General features: G+C 42.6%; 1 protein-coding gene across 1 annotated transcript in view; it reads left to right on the plus strand.

Annotated features, from left to right (window-relative positions):
• The window catches only part of large1 (LARGE xylosyl- and glucuronyltransferase 1), a 253,489-nt gene that overhangs the window by 99,186 nt on the left and 133,539 nt on the right, over positions 1-20,764 (plus strand). The window contains exons 5-6 of the mRNA XM_028570704.1: positions 1,544-1,667; positions 2,335-2,506. Coding sequence (XP_028426505.1) covers positions 1,544-1,667; positions 2,335-2,506 — 296 coding nt within the window. The remainder of the gene's footprint in view (positions 1-1,543; positions 1,668-2,334; positions 2,507-20,764) is intronic.

Below are 20,764 nucleotides of genomic sequence, written 5' to 3' on the forward strand. Positions count from 1 at the left end.
TTGGAGTGCTGTCCTAGTAGCTTAATTTATGATTATTCACTTTTAGGATCCAGCACCTAGCTTTCAAAGCTTTCTAGGATAGATATATAGATATTTCTAATTTGGTAGTTATTTAATAGGCTGCACCAGACAATTGTGCTTGATTAGTAACATTTCATAATACAAAATAACAAAACGTTGGATGGATATAGTCTAATTTTTAAAAAGGCATGACAATTTCTGGTTTGATAGAGTTACTTAATTTATTAATTTAACAGTGACAATCTACTTCAATTAAGATAAATATGGTGTAAATATGACAGATTTAGCAAAAATTGTTTTCTTCAGTCCCTGGGCCGGCCGATGTTGTTTGTCATAATTGTTTTCTTTTCCAGTTAACCAAGACATTTTTCAACCCTCACAGAATTTTCCCAATTTTATGGAATAGACAGATTGGCTAGACTGGATAAAACCAGCCCGATCTGCCGGCGATTTGATTTTGCCCTGCAGCTATTTACCAAATTTTTTTATCCTGCTTCCGTTACAAATCTGCGGGGACCAATCACAAACTGCCTTATTCACCTGGCGTGCTATTGGTGGGTTTAACACGATGACGATAGGGAAGCAACAAGGCAAACAGCTTTTTGTTTACATTCAACATGGCGGCCACCGAAGCACAGCAACCCTTTGATGCCGCTGTCGCTGCTACGTCACCCGGATCGTTGGTCTGATTGGTTGAAGGACTATGCAATTGCGTACAGAGTCATTTGAACTATGCCTGTTGATCACGCCTCTTGTGCAGTAGAAAATACAGGGCAGACTCCCCAGACTAATGTTCAATCTTAAAGGAACACGCCGACTTATTGGGAATTTAGCTTATTCACCGTAACCCCCAGAGTTAGACAAGTCCATACATACCCTTCTCATCTCTGTGCGTGCTGTAAGGCTGTCTGACGGCTCCAGCGGCATCAGGCCAGCACAGAACATACAGGTGAATGGTTCCAGCAATCCTACTGCTCCGAATAAGTGACAAAATAGCGCCAACATGTTCCTATTTACATGTTGTGATTTATAGAGTCACAGTGTGAACAAAAAACAACGTAACATGAGACACAGCCGTCTTCTAACTGTAAACAAACCGGGAACTATATTCTCAGGCGGAACAATATGTAAATAGGAACATGTTGGTGTTATTTTGTCACTTTTGTCACAATTCTGAGCAGTAGGCTAGTTGGAACCAGTTACCTGCAGGATCTGTGCTGGGCTAAGCTAATGCTGGAGCCGTCAGACAGCGTTACAGCACGCACGGAGATGAGAAGGGTATGTATCGACTTGTCTTACTCAGGGGGTTACGGGGAATAAGCTAAATTCCCAATAAGTCGGCGTGTTCCTTTAAAAGATTGAGCTTGGTCTGGTGAAGTCAGACTACATATTGGCCCTAGTGTAGTAAAAACTCCCTGTGTGACCTGGTTAAAGATTAGTATATGTGAATCAGAATGTTGCTGTGATGGAGAATATAGCTTATTCATTTTGGGTATGTGTGTTTGTGTGTTTGTGTCCACAGGCGGAACCCACTACATTTCCATTTTATCACAGACTCCATTGCTCAGCAGATCCTGTCCTCTCTGTTCCATACCTGGATGGTCCCTGCTGTCAAGGTTGACTTCTATGATGCAGATGAGTTGAAGGTGAACAACACAACCTCTTTACCTCATTTACTCCCAGCTTCCCTCAGAAATACACCAACCTGCATTCCACTTCACTTGTTATCCTGTAGTGCTTACTGATCTGACTGCCAACATCTTTACTTCTTTGGAGAAGTTATTAGCTCTGTTAATCATCTTTTAAGGATGCTGGGTCACACTTTATTTTAAGCTACATTATTGAGCCATAATAAGCCGTAATTTCTATCAAATTAGACCTAGAAATAAAGTAATTAAATAAATAATGTGGTCTTTATTAGACAATAAATGAACAGTTATACCATCATTAGACAGAAAGTATGCTGTAATTGGTACATTAATAAAATGTATCAAATTAGACCAGAAATAATGTGATCTTTATTGGACATAACACAAACTCAGTTATACCCTAATTAGACAGCATACACCTAAATTATGCTGTAATGTATGCTGAAACCACTTATATTACCGTATTAAACCCAACATATACTATATTTAGACACTGTTATAATAAATGATGCCCTATTAGAAACCAAATATCGGCATAACCTTTATAACAGCCAGACTAACCACAGAGAGCTTGACCTGATGCTTTTATATAAAGTACACATTTATAAAATTCAGACAATTTCACAGCAAATGATCCCAACGCTGCTTTGGTGTGGTGTTTCAGTCTGAGGTGTCATGGATCCCCAACAAACATTACTCTGGAATCTACGGACTGATGAAACTGGTACTCACTAAGACGCTACCGTCCGACCTGCAGAGAGTTATCGTCCTGGACACAGACATCACATTTGCCACTGACATCGCTGAACTCTGGGCTGTCTTCCACAAGTTCAAAGGTAATACAACTCCTATATTCAAACTGTGTTATTTCACTGTATGAACATTTATATTTTACCAAGGGTTTGACCAGTATGGCAGTTACTAGTAGTTTTGTCTTGAAACTGATGATGGTTATTTTGTGCACTAATCAGTGTTTTCAACAACTACCAATTTAATTTAAGCAAATTACAGTTTTCAGTATTTCCCATAAAACTTTAGTTTTATTCTGTTGAAAGCTTTTGAAATGTAAATCTTAACTGGACACTTAACCCACTGTATAATTTTTTTTAATATTGTATTTGATAGACTAACTAATGATTCTATTCAGCAGAAATATTTACAATAAAATAATCAATATTATTGTTAAGTTGTAGCCCTGTAGTTTTAAATGAACTTCCCCAGCACTGCCCAGTGACAACAAACAGCTACAGCGGATAAACGATTCCAATTTGAAATGACAGCTTGCACCCTTTGCACAAGGAGTTTCAGCTTCTCCCTTTTGAAAAGAGGTTTTTATTTCCAAAGTGTAAAACCAAACGATATAAAAACATCTTTGTTCCAACGGCAATCACACTGATGAACAAGCAGTAAGAAAAATGGCACAGTTTGCAAAGCTTGTATTTGTGTAGGCCTATTTGGTATTTATTCATTCATTGGTTTTTGGATTTTATGGTGGTCAGTTTTAAGTGTTTTCATTGGTATTTATTAGGTATTGTAGCATCTTGATTAGTACTGGAGCATTTGAACTGTTTTATTTATTGTCTCATTGTATTATTTATTGTCCCATTGTATGTTGTGTGGTATCTAAAACTGTGTGTCACGGATGCCCTGCACTTTTTAACTGCGCAACAAATTTACCTACAGGTACAAATAAAATAACCTGAACAGTACAGAGTCAGACTAAAGGTCTGTTATAGCAGCTGTAGGTCTGTCGATCTTTAGTAATCTTTTCTCCCTTCACATTTTCGATGATGGCTGATTCATGAAATGTGGAGAAAATCACCACAATGACTCACAATGTAGGATTGTTTTTACCATGTAGGATTGTTTTTGTTGAATCAAATATGTTGTGGGGATCAGCTGGATAGGAGCTGTGTGTTACACAGGTGGTGTTCCTGAAATAAGCCTGGAGGAGTAGCTAGATTGAACTACATTGTGTGTGCTATAAATGAAAATAGTTGTGTGAGCTTGAGAGATAAGATGAAACCCTGGCTGCTGTCACACATCTAATACTAATAATCTATCCATCCATCGATCTTCGTCCGCTTATCAGGGGTCGGGTCGCAGGGGCAGCAGCTCCAGCAGGGGACCCCAAACTTCCCTTTCCCGAGCCACATTAACCAGCTCTGACTGGGGGATCCCGAGACGTTCCCAGGCCAGCTTGGAGATATAATCCCTCCACCTAGTCCTGGGTCTTCCCCGAGGCCTCCTCCCAGCTGGACGTGCCTGGAACACCTCCCTAGGGAGGCCCCCAGGGGGCATCAGATGCCCAAACCACCTCAACTGGCTTGTTTCGATGCAAAGGAGTAGCGGCTCTACTCCGAGCTCCTCACGGATGACTGAGCTTCTCACCCTATCTCTAAGGGAGACGCCAGCCACCCTCCTGAGAAAACCCATTTTGTCCGCTTGTAGACTGGATCTTGTTCTTTCGGTCATGACCCAGCTTTCATGACCATAGGTGAGGGTAAGAACGAAAATTGACTGGTAGATTGCCTTCTGGCTCAGCTCTCTTTTAGTCACAACAGTGCGATAAATTGAATGTAATACCGCCCCCGCTGCACCGATTCTCTGACCAATCTCCCACTCCATTGTCCCCTCACTCGCAAACAAGACCCCAAGGTACATAAACTCCTTCACTTGGGGTAAGGACTCATTCCCTACCTGGAGTAGGCACTCCATCGGTTTCCTGCTGAGAACCATGGCCTCAGATTTAGAGGTGCTGATCTTCATCCCAGCCGCTTCACACTCGGCTGCAAAGCGATCCAGTGAGTGCTGAAGGTCGCTGGCCGATGATGCCATCAGGACCACATCATCTGCAAAAAGCAGTGATGAGATCCCCAGCCCACCGAACTGCAACCCCTCCCCATCCCGACTATGCCTCGATATCCTGTCCATAAATCCTACAAACAGGATTGTTGACAAAGCGCAGCCCTGGCGGAAGCCAACCCTCACTTGAAACAAGTCTGACTTACTGCCGAGAACCCGGACACAGCTCTTGCTTTGGTCATGCAGAGATTGGATGGCCCTGAGAAGGGATCCCCTCACCCCATACTCCCGCAGCACCTCCTACAGTATTTCCTGAGGGACCTTGAGGGAGTTGTTTGACTACCTCAGCAACTTCCACCACGGAAATTGACGAAAATCCCCCATCATCATCCAGCTGTGCCTCTGACATAGTTATATATATGTATTTAAATATATACTTAGTTAGATTTAGGAGTTCCTCAAAATGCTCCTTCCACCGCCCTATTACCTCCTCAGTTGAGGTCAACAGCGTCCCATCCTTACTGTACACAGCTCGGATGGTTCCTCCGCTTCGCCCTCCTGAGGTGGCGAACGGTTTTCCAAAAGTCCAAAAGTCCTTCTCCATGTCTTCTCCGAAAATTCTCCCACACCCGCTGCTTTGCCTCTTTCACGGCAGAGGCTGCAGCTCTTCAGGCCCTTCGGTATCCTGCAACTGCTTCTGGAGTCCTCTGGGATAACATATCCCGGAAAGACTCCTCCTTCAGTCAGACGGCTTTCCTGACCACCGGTGTACACCACGGTGTTCGTGGGTTTCCGCCCGTTGAGGCACCTGAGACCCTAAAAACACAGCTCCTTGCCGCAGCTTCAGCAATGGAAACTTTGAACATTATCCACTCGGGTTCAATGCCAATTTACCCGCACTACCCGTTTGGGTTTACCAGGTCTGTCCAGAGTCTTCCCACACCCCCTGACCCAACTCACCATCAGATGGTGATCGGTTGACACCTCTGCCCCTCTCTTCACCCGAGTGTCCAAAACATACAGCCTCAGATCAGATGAAACAATTATAAAATCGATCATTGACCTTCGGCCTAGGGTGCTCTGGTACCAAGTACACTTATGAGCATCCCTATGTTCGAACGTGGTGTTCGTTATAGACAATCCATGACTAGCACAGAAGTCCAACAACAAACAACCACTCGGATTTAGATCAGGGAGGCCGTTCCTCCCAATCAAGCCTCTCCATGTATCTCCATCATTGCCCACATGGGCGTTGAAGTCCCCCAGCAGAACTATGGAGTCCCCCACTAGAGCTCCATGCAGGACTCCATTCAAGGTCTACAAGAAATTTGAATACTCCAAGCTTTTGTTTGGTGCATATGCACAAACAACAGTCAGAGTTGTCCCCCCACTAAATCTAGGCCATTGGTTCGCGGATACTACCAAGCCCCCAGCACCCCACACCCGCCGGCACCTCACACCCTGGGCAACTCCACCCCCTATCCAGGAGGGTTCCACATCCGAGACTGTGCGACCCCATTCCAATTGGTAGCCACCTCCAGAGCCAGCCTCTGCCACCCAGTTCAGGTCCATCAAGGCCCATGACCTTTACTGCAGAGCACCCGCCCCCAGCGGTTCCTCCCACAGGTGGTGGGCAAACCCGGCCACCAGGCGCTCGCTGACAAGCCCTCCATCTGAGCCTGGCTCCAGACGGGGGCCCCAGGCTTCCTCCGGGCAGGGTAACGTCACCTCTTCCTCGATGACTCATAGGGGTTTATGAACCATTTTTTGTCTGGCCCCTCACCTGAAACCACTTTGCCAAGGGAGACCCTACCAGAAGCACCAAGCTCCAGACAACACAGCCCTTAGGTTCATAGGGACACACAAACCTCTCCACCATGATAAGGTGATGGTTCCCGGAGAGGTAATACTAATAATAATACATTTTATTTGGAGGCGCCTTTCAAAACACCAAAGGTCACCTTACATTAGATAAAAACACAATAAAACAGCAAGACAGGCAGAGACCAAGACAAGACACAAAATGAAAATGTGACACTAGCTTAAAAAAAGAAATAAATACGGTTGTGGAAAGGGAGGCAGTGTATTTCATTAATTATAAGTTATAGTGAGTAAGCCAGTTAAAACAGGTGTTTTTTATACCAGGCCAATGCATAAAGTGGGTAAGATTGTCTGTCTGTTTCTGAAAGTTTAGCTACCTGCATACTTCATCAGAAGGAGGTGAGAAAGGAACCAGGGTTTGAAGTTCTCTCTTAAGTTTGTCTTTTCACAACTATTTCTGTCAGTTATCATGTGAACAACTGACACATCTGAGCAACACTATAAATGCATTCCAGGAGAGTCTGAAAATGTGCGCCCTTATATATATATTACATATTTAACTCTTGTGGTCAATGTGACCCGTACACTATTCCATGGCATTTCTCCACTGCAGCGGCCCTGGCCTTCGGGGTCAATGTGACCCCGGCCAGTATTCCATGGTATTTCTCCACTGCAGTGGCTCTGGCCTTTGGGGTCAATGTGACCCCGGCCAGTATTCCATGGTATTTCTCCACTGCAGTGGCTCTGGCCTTTGGGGTCAATGTGACCCCGGCCAGTATTCCATGGTATTTCTCCACTACAGCGGCCCTGGCCTTCGGGGACAATGTGACCCATGCGTTATTTGCTGGTATTTCTCAACTGCAGCGGCCCTGGCCTTCGGGATCTATGTGACCCCATGCGTTATTCGCTGGTATTTCTCCACTACCGCAGCTCTGGCCTTCGGGGTCAATGTGACCCATGCGTTATTCGCTGGTATTTCTCCACTACTGCGGCTCTGGCCTTCGGGGTCAATGTGACCCCATGCGTTATTCGCTGGTATTTCTCCACTACCGCGGCCCTGGCCTTCGGGGTCAATGTGACCCATGCGTTATTCGCTGGTATTTCTCAATTGCAGCGGCTCTGGCCTTCGGGGTCAATGTGACCCCGGTCAGTATTCAATGGTATTTCTCGACTGCAGCGGCTCTGGCCTTCGGGGTCAATGTGACCCATGCGTTATTCGCTGGTATTTCTCCACTACTGCGGCTCTGGCCTTCGGGGTCAATGTGACCCCATGCGTTATTCGCTGGTATTTCTCCACTACCGCGGCCCTGCCCTTCGGGGTCATTGTGACCCCATGCGTTATTCGCTGGTATTTCTCCACTGCAGCGGCTCTGGCCTTCGGGGTCAATGTGACCCATACGTTATTCGCTGGTATTTCTCCACTGCAGCGGCTCTGGCCTTCGGGGTCAATGTGACCCATGCGTTATTTGCTGGTATTTCTCCGCGCGCCTTGCTCGACGCCAAGGGTCGGGTGGTCTTCTCGTCCAAGTTTGCCTTCACGCCCACCGTCACGCTGGTGTCCTACGTGCCCAAGAGGAACAAGAACGTGGTGCTGCTGAGCACGCTGCACACTGGGGACGCACGGGGGACGCGCGGGTCAGCGCTGCCAGGCACGCCAAGCCCGACATCATCCTGCACTACAACAGCACCAAGGGCGGTGTGGACAACCTGGACAAGCTCGTCGGCACATACAGCTGCCGTAGGAAGACGGCGCTCTGGCCCCTCACCATGTTCCACAACATCCTCGACGTGTCCACCTACAACGCCTTTGTGCTCTGGCAAGAGCTCAGGCCCGAGTGGCTGCGCGGCAAGCTTGACAGGCGCAGGGCTTTCCTCGAGCGGCTGGGCCGGGCGCTCGTGACTCTGTCTCAAATACTGTTGGAAGCAGCCCGACCTGATTCTGCCTTTGAAAAAGGGGATTTCAGATAATGTTAGATAATCAGACAAGCATTGTCAGACCTTAATAGTATGTACAGTTATCAACAAGAAGAGTTTGCAGCGAAACAGCAAAAGAGGAAAAGGACTGAAGAATAAAAAATAAAAACGTTAGACAATCAGACAAGCATAGTTAGACCTTAATAGTATGAGAGAGGACAGGCAGGAAGTGTGGAGGCGATAGGACACAAAGTCCTATATATCCTGGGAGGGCACGCAGGCAGGAGGAGGGAAGAAGGTGTTGGTGAGTCACTTCAAAGATTTATAGGTAGTGCAAAACAAGCATAGGTGCGCAAGAGCCACAAAACACTATTCCAGTCAATCAGCACCAGGTGGCATGTGCTAGCAAGTGATGGAGAGGGGGAAGGCAGAGGCTGGGTCCAGCAGTTATCAACAAGAAGAGTTTGCAGCGAAACAGCAAAAAAGGAAAAGGACTGAAGAATAAAAAATAAAAACGAAGTTAGACAATCAGACAAGCATAGTCAGACCTTAATAGTATGAGAGAGGATAGGCAGGAAGTGTGGAGGCAATAGGACACAAAGTCCTATATATCCTGGGATGACACGTAGGCAGGAGGAGGGAAGAAGGTGGTGGTGAGTCACTTCAAAGATTTATACGTAGTGCTGTCCAATAGTGCAGCACAGCCAGCAGGGGTTTGGATCAATCTTAATTAGCAGTTGACTCCAATGCAGCACCTCTGCCACCCACTCCCTTTGCTGTCCAGTCTGCCTGAACTGTCTAGCCCCATCGTTTTTAAAGCATCACAACAGTCCAGTAAGACATATTCAATAAATGTTACTCTCAGGCTTTAGCTATGTTTAAACGACTTACAAAGATGGTCAGGAGGGCTGATACAGTGCCATGATTTAACCAGCACAGCTCTTATTGTATCTGGTCATTAACTTAATGAAGCTCCTATAAGCCACCAGCATACAAGGGATGAGTTTACCTACAGTTAACACATACTGTCCTTCCCAAGGCAACCACTAGGGACTGTTTGGTAGAAATAAAAGCTGGTATTTAAACTTAAAATTGCCAAGTCTCAAATAATAGTGGCCAGCAATAACATTAATAGGCATTACCTAATAAAGGCCAGCTAATAAAATCATTGTGTATATAATAGTGTATATATAATAGGGTATATTTTCACAGCACTAATGCCATCAGTACTTTTGTATAACTCACCAGAAAAAAAGCATTGTAAGCAACTATTGAGGAAACACTTCCTACAGATGTTTCTAATTAAGGCTTTTAATGTGAAATATCTGTTCAATAAGTGTCGAGTTTTATTGTTGGTAACTTATGACTGAACAAAGAAAAAAAGCAAATGTATTATTGCATTAATTAGTGAGTGTAAAATTATTTGTGTTTAATAAGAGAAACTCAGGGTAGCTGTGTGGTGAGTATGACATGTCTCTGTTGTTGTACTGATAGAATTTGTGCTGTGGAAATATACTAAAATATGATAAATGAACAAATTAAATCAAACCATCTGTTGGCTAATACCACTTGGAGTACATGTTGTTTCTGTGATTCTGCGATATTGTGCTTCAGCAGCCAGCTCAGCATCGCGTAGTTGTTTTCGCTCATATGCCTCATCCACTGAGTCCTCCCAGGGTACAGTGAGTTCAATGATGAAGACCTTCAGAGAGAGGGACCAGAGAACTATGTCAGGCCTAAGTGTGGTGATTGCTATCTCTGGAGGAAAAACAAGCCGCCTACCAACATCAACTGGCATCTTCCAATCTCAAGCCCCTCGAAGCTGACCATACTCCATAGAAGAGGGGCTGCGCCTGGCTACCTTTGCCCCCATACGGACAAAGTTGATCTGCGGCAACTTGGGTGCTGATGGTGGTAGGGAGTTGGAATTAGTCCGCTTGTTTTCCAGGGTGGCTGCGAGGATCTTAAGGACTTGGTTATGACGCCAACTATAATGTCCCTGGGTGAGGCTGACTCTACACCCGGTCAGTATGTGATGGAGAGAACCTGGGCTAGAGCAGAGGGCGCATCCTGGATCTTCACCCAGCCACTGATGGAGATTGCTAGGTGTTGCAAGAACATCATATCTAGCTGTAATGATGAAGCTTATTCGCTTCGCTTCCATGCTCCACAACTCCTTCCAGCTAATCCTCCTTCTCTCCACACTCTCCCAACGTGTCCACCGTCCCTGTTTACCAAGTGAGACTGCCTTGGCCCACCTTGCTGCTTCCTCCTGACGATGTATTTCTTCCACCACCAATTTCCTCCGTTCTGGTGCCGCAGCTGTGTTCCAGGCTGGCAGTCTAGTTGATAACCCGAGGCCTCCCCTTCCCTGCTGGACATGCCCCACTATGTCCGCAAGTCTGAAAGAGGCTGCTGCCTCCTCAACCGCACTGGCTGGTCTCCATTTGCGGCCTGCCATCCAGGATGGTGCGTTATTACTCACCATTGCATCACAAGATTCATTCAGTGTCATCTGGAGTCTTACTTTAGCACACTTGAATTCATCTGTGAGACTGGTGAGGGGCAGTTTGAGGGCGCAATCTCCGTATAGGCCTATGGTGATTAGGCATCGAGGCACTCCAAGCCAATTTTTTATATAGCCTGTGATTCCTCTTTCCAACTTCTCCACTGTTGAGAGTGGGACCTCAAAAATGGTAAGGGGCCACAGCACTCGGGGAAGAAGGCCAAACTGTAAGCACCGGGCCTTCAATCTTCCAGGCAGCTGAGTGTTGTCAATGGCCTGGAGCCCACTTCTGATTTCCTTCCTACATAATAATGTCATTACTTTTAACTAGTTGTTTCTACTATTTATTCATTACTTTTAGCTAAACTCCTGTGCTAACTTGCTAACTAATTTCCACACACTTACAGTTCTTACAGTTGACTTAATGTTAATATATGAATATATTCTTCCAATCAAATCATTATTTCATTTTTTTTATTAGTTAAGCTACTCTACGATCTTTCCATGTACCCCCTGGCAACTGCAGATGTACCACACGTACACGTTCCCCTTGTTGGGAATCACTAACTTAACATTTCTGTTGTGCTTTTGTTGACTCTGGTCTCACTATTACTGCTATCAGTTCCCTGTAAATGAGAGTGAATTTATAGCATTGCAATGTTTAACAGCCATTAACAGTGGCAGATGAGTTGCTTTAAAAAGTAGCCTGATGTGCTGTGTTTTTGAGAGGCTGTGGGATTCTCTGTAAGTCAAATTTTGAAGTTTAGTTTATTAGTTCTTAATATTGTGGACAGTCCCCTTAATTAACTGTACAGTAAAATGAGCAGCTTTAGCCTATATGGCTAATTTCCAGCTGTAGCCAGCCCACAATAGCCATCCTAAAATACAATGGTTAACATTAAAATGAGTTACATTACATCTATAATGACAGCAGGCCTAAGTAAAAAGGATTAAAACATACAAAGAAGTGACGCACAAACCAGCAAGCACTAAAGCAAGGCATTAAAGCAGTCCATGCCGTAAAGACAATAAAAAGGAAACAAGAGAAAGGAAAAAATTCACAGAGGCCACATTGAAAGCACATACAAGACATAACATGGAGGCAGGCAGCAGAGATAGAGCGGCAGCAACGATGTCACATCAAACACACATCACATCTGACAAATTAATATGTGCAGTAATAGTTATCGGACAGCCATGTTTTAAGGTGTGTTGTAAAGGTGGAGTATGTATGTATATCTTTGATAGTAGTGGGCAATGAATTCCAGTTTTGTATTGCCGTAAAAGAAAATGATAATTGGCCAAATGTGCTTTTCCTGAATGGAATTAGAAGGTCACCTTGTGTGGTGCTTCTGGCAATCTTACTGCTGTTGGGTTATGAAAGAGTTCAAAGGAGGAGGAGCAGTGTTATGCAGAATGTTTTATACCAGACAGATGTTTTTGTATTTAATTACATCTTCCCAGCTCAGCAGTTTACGGTTATTTAGGATAATACAGTGGCGAAACTTTGAGTTTTCTTGTAAAGAGTAGCTAGTGGCTTTAATGATGAGTATTAGTTTGTCCCCCAGCTTGCCAGAAAATATTTTAGATGTGACATAATCATGGCATTCATAAATAATTTGGCAGTATTAAAAGTTAGTGCATTTCTAATATATTTAAAATTGGCTAGGCTATTGCACACTTTCTTCATATGTGCTTTAAAAGAAAGATTACAATCGATAATAATGCCCAGATACTTAAATTGTGGCACAATACTAATGTTTTGCCCCGAGGTGGTTATATTTGACACAATGTTACATTATTACATATTACTAAAGTTTTATTTACATTAAGTTGAAGGCAGGAACGATTGCAATTGGTGATCTGATCCATCCAGCAGCCAGACGTTTTGTCTTGGGATGCACATATACTACGCATACATTAGTGTTTTGACATCTGGGCAAACAAATGGCAAATCATTAATTATCAACTAAACAAAAGCCGGCTAAGTATCGATCCTTGTGGTACCTCTGTGCATAAGCCAAGAGCTGATGAACGATAACCGCTCACAGAAACATATTGTTCTCTACCAGTTGGATATGGCTTGATGATTGAGATATGGGAGAAGTTAAAATTATTACATAATGTAATAAAAGTTCAAATTAGACAGTTTGGTAATAAGGACCTGATGGTTGACTGTGTCGAAAGCTAGCCCAGTCAGCAGCCTGTCTTAATCTTTTCTGCTCAGGTAATAGTGTTCCTACTCTCTCACTTCTTCTTTCTTTCATGTACCAACATTACTTATCAGCCTTTCTTCATCATTGTCTCCATTTTTCCACTCTCAAACTTTCTGTTTTGATATAATACACCATGTTAGCTTTAAAAAAGAATTTTTTTCTGGTGTTGTGTACATTTGGTGCCTCTCTGATTTAAGCCGAGCAGTGAAAAAACCCTGGGCACGTAAACGCCTATAGCCTGCGAAGCGTAGATACAGTGGTGCAAAAAGTGGGTATGCACTATATGCGGTGCATAGGGGCACAGCACCATGGGGGCGCCAAAGCGATAGTAAAAAAAAAATATAAAATAATAATTAAAAATTATTTTCGGGTATTTTCTTTATGTAGCTGCTTTTGAGCATTTTTAAATCATTTCTGCATTTACTCAATGTTATATAACATTGTAGGGGACTAACAGGTTAGAGTAGGCGCCCTATCTAATAAGATTCCATCATAGAATTTTGACATACGGTAGAAGAGGGAGCGGGGGGGCGCTCCATACTATGACCCGGGCAATTGAAGGGCAGGTCTTGGCGTGGCCATAGTAGGATTCGTAATATCACGAGCAGGGGTGCCTTGAGCGCTGAGCAAGCAGGTATAGTGAGTTGTCGTCTATTGGAAAAAGATGGATAAAACAAAAAAGCTGTCGAGGGCTAGAAAAAGAAAGAGGGCAAAGGAGATAGCATGTCAAGGGATGCAACAACAGTTAAATAAGTGGATGGTGAAAGGCAACAGGTAGGATTTAAAGTGTGACGTCTGTGCTGTGTTAACAGACTAGCTAGCGTTCGCTTACACTGGGAATGTAGCAGCCAAATGGGGGTTTACTTAGAGCTAGCTTAGAATATGCAATGAGCTGAAAGCTGGAAAATATAAGGTAGCATGTACAATAAATGACAAGAATCTGGAAAACATAACTAATACAATAACTCTGGTTTACCATGGAATCATTAATAGATTTTGTTTTACCATTAGCTGTCAGACATACAGGCTATAGTTACATCTGTTGGGTGACATTGAAGCTGTAATTACCATAGACCGTAAAAGAAATGGACCAACAGATTCCGTGTCTACGGACGGAGACCAGTGAAGGCTATTAGAAGCACTTTTCCGGTGAGGTCTGAGCGTTACTGCACAGCCTCCAACTGAGCTTGAAGACATAGATGTGACGTGAGCAACCTGTCTGAAAGTTGTAAGTCTTCTGGTAGCTGTGACAAGAGAAATCTCAGTCATTCCCAATCTTGCAGAGACAGAGAGCGTAGGTATATGTAAAGAGATAACATAGGCATAGGCTAATTATTGCTAACTAAAATGCTAATTACACAGCTAATGTATGTCGAAACTGCCTGTGAGCTTCTCCTATACTATACGGTAATTCTTCTACAATGCCACAGTAAGTCGCGTGGTTATAGGGTTGTGATGGCTGGCCGACATCACGATGGAGAGCCACCATCGTGATCGCAAGAGTTATGTTTCTGTTTATTGAATGCGTTATTCAGTGCAAACATAACCGAGAATGTAGTTTAAACTCAGTAATGATGGTATGTTAGGTTATTACTGTCACTCTGTTGAAGGCAAACGTCCCACTGTACTGTCGTTATGCAGATCATGGACTTCTGATTGATTTTACTGCACCGTACTTAAGTGAAAGTAAGTTGTAAAACCTACCAGCAGGGCACCATTCACAGAGGGCATTTAAATATATGTCTAATCGTTTCTATGTTAACTGTTGGCCCATAGTAAGAGATATGAGCACCCCCCCGGCCCCGACGACGATATCATTGTCCATCACGATGTTTTACTGTAAACATCGTCAACTGCCAATTTAGGGGACATCGCCCAACCCTACGTGGTTATGACGCAATCGTTAGCCTATTTTTACAAAAATGTCTGCTAAGGAGCCATAACGTGAGATACAAGGTAATGGAGCCTTTTATACATTGTTGTGTTTCTTTAGAAATAAACAATGGACAAATAAAGTCTTTAAACGCTACAGATGTAAAAGTGACGTCAAAATGAATGGCAGTCAATGGAATGCTAACAGCGGGTGAGTGCTTGTTAGCATCAAAATGGCGCCATAGGAGGTACGCATTGTGCAGAGAAGCTTACCCCCTTGGTAATTACAGGGTCACATCTCTCTCTCCATATTTGTACTTTTTAAAATCCCAAATGTGAATGTAATTTCAACAGCAGCACAACCTTACTGCATAATAGTTGTCTTGTCTGATACCATCACTAGGCTGATTGAAGAATTGAATTTAGGCTGCTATATTTAACAGTGAGTTCATTTCATTCAGGTGTGAGGATGGTGGAAAAGACAGGGGAAGGCAACAGGTAGGTCTAACATTAGGTTGAAGCGTAGGGGGAGCCACTTGATACCAACAGAACAAATAGTGCAGACAGAGATGGAAAACATAACAATTAGCCTATGTCTGACAGCGGGGATGTAGTAAACAAATCAGAATCGATATTTAAACATCCACAATGCATATGCTTGAATGCCATCAAGAAAAATGTGGGCTATGTCGAGCCTGTATATGTGTGTGTGTGTGTGTATATATATATATATATATATATATATATATATATATATATATATATATATATATATATATATATACATATATAGATTAGGGTCATAACAAACATGCTTATAATTAAAAAACAGCATGTATGCCTGTCTGAATTATTTAAGGCTGGGCGATAAATCAATTTTATCGATTAACTCGAATGTGTAGTTAACGTGGATTTGTTTAAATGAAAAATCGATTTTCTCTTTAACATCCGCCGACGCTCCCCTCTGGCCTCCCGTAGCTCCGAACGGGCTCATCCCTCCCCCCACGCGTTTGCCATAGAGATACACAAACAACATGGCAGCGACAGGGACTAACATTAATTATTTTCTTAACCAGTCGTTTCATTACTTACTTATCCGTAATCTCCACCGAAATGACCGGCCGCTCGCGGTGCACTGTCCCCGGCTGAGAGTCACCTATTCTGGGATAACTGAACAACCAGCTACTGCTGACCTGAAGGAGCACCATGCGGTGCACCAGAGGCGGTGTTGAGGAACTCTTTTGCGGCTCAACACAACTACTAAATGCCGCTGATACAACTGAGCTGTGACGGAGGTCTGTAGCGGCTTAAACAACTTGCAATCGCCGCCCTGTAGCACGGAGCTCCGCTTCAACGTTTGTTTTTATCGCTACGAAGGAGCTTGCTACAGGTATGCTACATTCAAGAGACCATCATGGGATGTTAACGTACGTTACTCAGCAACAGGTGAAAATAGGGGCACGGTCGCGCAATAACGTTAAAATGATTTGAACTTTTAGCGAGGAACGAGAAGTGAAGGTCAAGGTCAAGGTAAACTTTATTATCCCACAAGGGGAAATTCATGTGGTCATTCATTTTGCATTCTTGTCACAACATATTCTCTAAACATATAGACACCACAGACAGACCAATAAACATGTATATAACAAAAAAGTAACAGTACAATGGGAATGACAATAACAGAAGTCAACAATCACAATACAAAAAATAAACAATACTACAGAAATGACAAAGACAATCTGACATCTAACGTTTACGAAACATTAAAGTAGCTAAAAATTAAAAAATATATATATAAAAATAACTAGGAGTGGTTGTCAAAAAAGGAAAATTGGATCTACCATCCAGTTAAAGTGCCAGTGCAGGATCAAAGTACTTGCGATGTGCATGGTCATTTTACAGTCTGATCGCTGTGGGCACAAATGATTTAATGTACCTTTCCGTTTTGATTCTCTGTTGTAAAATTCTACCAGTTGACCTATTTTTTCTCATAAATTTATGATGAAGAGGGTGAGTGGGGTCATTAAGGACTTGGTCGGTCTTTTTTAGGATAAGCTCATTGTACAGCTGAGTTGCTGACACCTGATCAAGTCCTATGATCCCACTGGCCATCTTGATCATACGCTGCAGTCTCTTTTGGTCCTTAACATGCATGTTACCAAACACGCAGATAAGGCCAAAAGACAGAACACTCTGGAGAATACTTTTATAAAACATTACAAGGATGTGTCTGTCTAGTCTAAAAGTGTTTAGTTTCCTAAGGAAAAACATCCGCTGGTGCATTTTCATTAAAAATTAATTTAGAGTCAAATTCAACGCCCAAATATTTGTAGGTTGAGACTCTCTCTACAAGTTCACCATTGATCTTAGAAGGGGGGACTATAATTTTCTTCACATTTATTTCAAGAAAATTATCAGAACACCACTGAGTGAAACCCTGGAGTTCCCTCTGGAATTCATTCACAGAAGAAATGTCAGATTTTAAAAAACCAACCAATGCTGTATCGTCAGCATATTTAAAATAAGTGTAAGCTGAGGAGGAGGCTTGACAATTATTAGTGTACAATGTGTATAAAATAGGCGACAGAATGCACCCTTGTGGTGCCCCTGTGTTTATAGTTTTTAAGGATGACATACATGAATTAAATCTGACTTGCTGACTGCGATCCAAATAATCAATTGGGGATTTACTCCCAAATGCACCAATTCTTCCACCAACAGGTGGGGTTGGATTGTATTAAAAGCGCTGCTAAAGTCAATGAACACAATCTTGACCAGGCTTTTAGCATGCTCAAGGTGCTCATGAATGCGATTAATCAAAAATAGCAGTGCATCCTCAACACCTCTCTGCACGATAAGCAAATAGATTTTGGTCTAAAAGAGGTGAGAGCTTATGGAGAAGTTCCTTTAAAATTATTTTTTCAAAACATTTCATAACTGTGGATGTAAGGGCAACAGGGCGCAGATCATTGAGTTCCTTAGGTCTACTGTTTTTAGGCACCGGCACTATTAAGGATTTTTTCCATAAGCTGGGAACAACACCAGTGTCTAGTGACAGCTGGAACAACCTGTGAAAGGCTGTGCCAGCTGATCAGCACACACCTTTAGTGTCTTACAGCTGATACCATCAGGACCACAAGCTTTGTGCGGGTTTACACGTCTAAAATGATATTTGACATTGTCCATAGAGATGTCAATATCCACACCTTCCATGTCTCTTACTGCTGTAATGGCCTCATTCTGTTCTGCTTCCAATCATATATGTCAAATCTACAGTAAAAATCATTTAATTGATTTGCCATGTTAAAATCATTGTCTACTACCATAGGGTGCTTCTTGGGCTTGTAACCTGTAATAGATTGAACTCCCTGCCAGGCTCTTTAAACATCATTTTTAAAAAAGCTTTCTAATTTATGTTTGTATGCTGCTTTGCACTCATTGATCTTGCTTTTGATCTTTTTCTGTACTATCTTTTTCTCTTCTCTACTTCCTCCTGATTAAAATTTTTTCTCATTAAGAAATTGCTTTAACTCTGGAGTAACCCAGGGCTTATTATTTGGAAACATCTTAATAGTCTTTCGGGGGATGAATTACCTGTATGTGTGAAAACAGCTTTATCTCACTCATCCGTTTTGTTGTTGTTGAATATATATAGTGCCCCCCCCAAAAAAAATAAAACTGGTAGGAAAAACACTCAAACCAATTTATATTTCCACAAAATTGGCATGAATAATCATAATGGTATACATACCCCATGTGTGTGTGTGTGTGTGTATGAGTCAAAACAAAATAAAACTTGTTTTGAACAATTTCTTTGTCATCTGCAGATTGGTTTTAAGTAGAGGGAGAAAAAAATCAATTTAAATCTTAAATCGGATTTTTTTGTTTTTTAAATCAGGGATTTTTTTTTTTGGCCATATTGCCCAGCCCTAGAATTATTGTTTTAGATGTTGATTTTCAGTGTATGTCAATCTGACATGCATGTATTGGTTACCGTTATTTTTAGGATGTAAAATATGGTCCTACAAAACTTGCAGTGCATGTTAGTCCAATCTAATGTAATTGTTGGTAGAATGGACCTTATATTTCACAGCTGGTTTGCTCACATTGTCAGTTAATTGCTTTGTCTAGTTGAGGATTACTTTTCCCGCTTGGCTGCAGGCCTTTTCTTTTAGCTCTCCTGTTTTTTCCGTATGACTCTGGCAGCACTTAGGAAGGTGAAATGTTGATTCCACCTTTTCTTCCTCACTGCTGATTGTAAGTTCTTGCTAATGGGCTCCAGGGCCACTCAGAGATGTTGACGTACACCATTTATCCATCCATTGTCAGAAATTACTGGTGCCTGCCTGAAGTTAACCCTCCCATTCTAATCAGCAGATATCCTGAGGTTTGGTGTGGAGCCCCAGGGAAATTAGAGCTTCACTCAAAACCTCATATTTCATTTTAGCCTCATTCCCATATACCATGTCCTCCAGGGAGTACAATCCATGACCGCTCCCACTTTGACCAATTTAAGGCCTGCAAGGGTTAAGGCGAAGAGAGCAGGCAGGTTGAAGTCAGGTGTTTAATGTAGAGGTGGGGTGGAAATTGAACAGTATGTTGTAATGCATTTGAACTCATTCATTCTTAAAGTTCTCTCAGGGGTTGTGTATCGAGTCCAGGGGCCTCATTACAGAAACTTCCTTAGTCTGGAATATTTTATCTCAGTTTAGGATTAAAATTAGGATTTTTGCTATTACATACACCTTTCCTAACATGTTTCCTAACTGCATTCAGGAAGAAAAAAACCTATCTTATCTTAGGATAGGAATTTAGCTATTAAAGAACCATCCTTACCTAGGGATAGTCCAAGGCAGGAAGGCATAGACCCTGTTCTAAATTCTAAATAACTGCCAAAAATGGCAGCAGCACTGTTGTTATGTCTCTATGGTTGGTCTACCTTAAAGGTCAGCCCACCTTAACTGAGCCTTGGCTGGGCACTTTTTTTTTATTTGACCAGGGTAGTTTTGATGGGAGCAAAGCTGTCTTTCTCAGTCACACATTCACACCTGAAATCTGCCCAGTACAACCAGTGCACAGTACTGTACAGTCATCTACACTGTAGATGATCCAATAAACACTTTTAGTTTGAAGCATACTGAATTATTTAGGGCCTGGCACAAGGGCACCTCAACTGTAGTTATGAATGAAGGCCAAGCACTGCTTTTGAACTTTCCCCAGCCAAAGACCAAAACTGAGGCATTATTTACCATTAGTTAATGCCTTAGCTAACTGTTAATCTCAGTTAACTAAGGTGTCTATTTTACCATTAGTTAATGCATTAAGAAGGCTTGACTAACTGTTAACAACAGTTAATTAAGGTGTCATATATATCATTAGTAAATGCAATATTAAGCCTTGACTAACGGTTAACAACAGTTAAGTATTGTGTGGCATCCCGAGGGGACATGTCGTGGACGGACGATATATTCCCCTAGAAGGAGGTCATGGAAGTCCCAAATTGGCCGCCTTTGCAGACACTACATCTACCCACAATGCAGCGGGAGGAGTGCAGGTGTTTGGGATAACTCATCAAGGCAGAAGGAGACTGAGGAGGGGTGTGTCTGGTTGAGTGGAGAGAACAAAGGAACACATGGAGGAAGCCTTGACTAACTGTTAGTAACAGTTAACTAAGGCATCTATTTACCATTAGTTAATGCAGTAATAAGACTTGACTAACTGTTAATAACAGTGAACTAAGGTTTCTAATTTACCATTAGTTAATGTCTTGACTAACTGTTAATAACAGTTAACTAAGGTGTCTAGTTACTATTTCTTAATGCAGTAAAAAGCCTTGACTAACTGTTAATAATAGTTAACCCTTTAGGCCAGTAGTTCCCAACCTTTTTTCCTTGGCGCCCCCCCTACTTATGTCTAAGAAAAGCCGGAGGTTTGGCCTACTAAGTAGCCTGCCTACAATT

This window comes from Perca flavescens, chromosome 23 (genome assembly GCF_004354835.1).
Source record: "Perca flavescens isolate YP-PL-M2 chromosome 23, PFLA_1.0, whole genome shotgun sequence".
NCBI classification, from domain to species: Eukaryota; Metazoa; Chordata; class Actinopteri; order Perciformes; family Percidae; genus Perca; species Perca flavescens.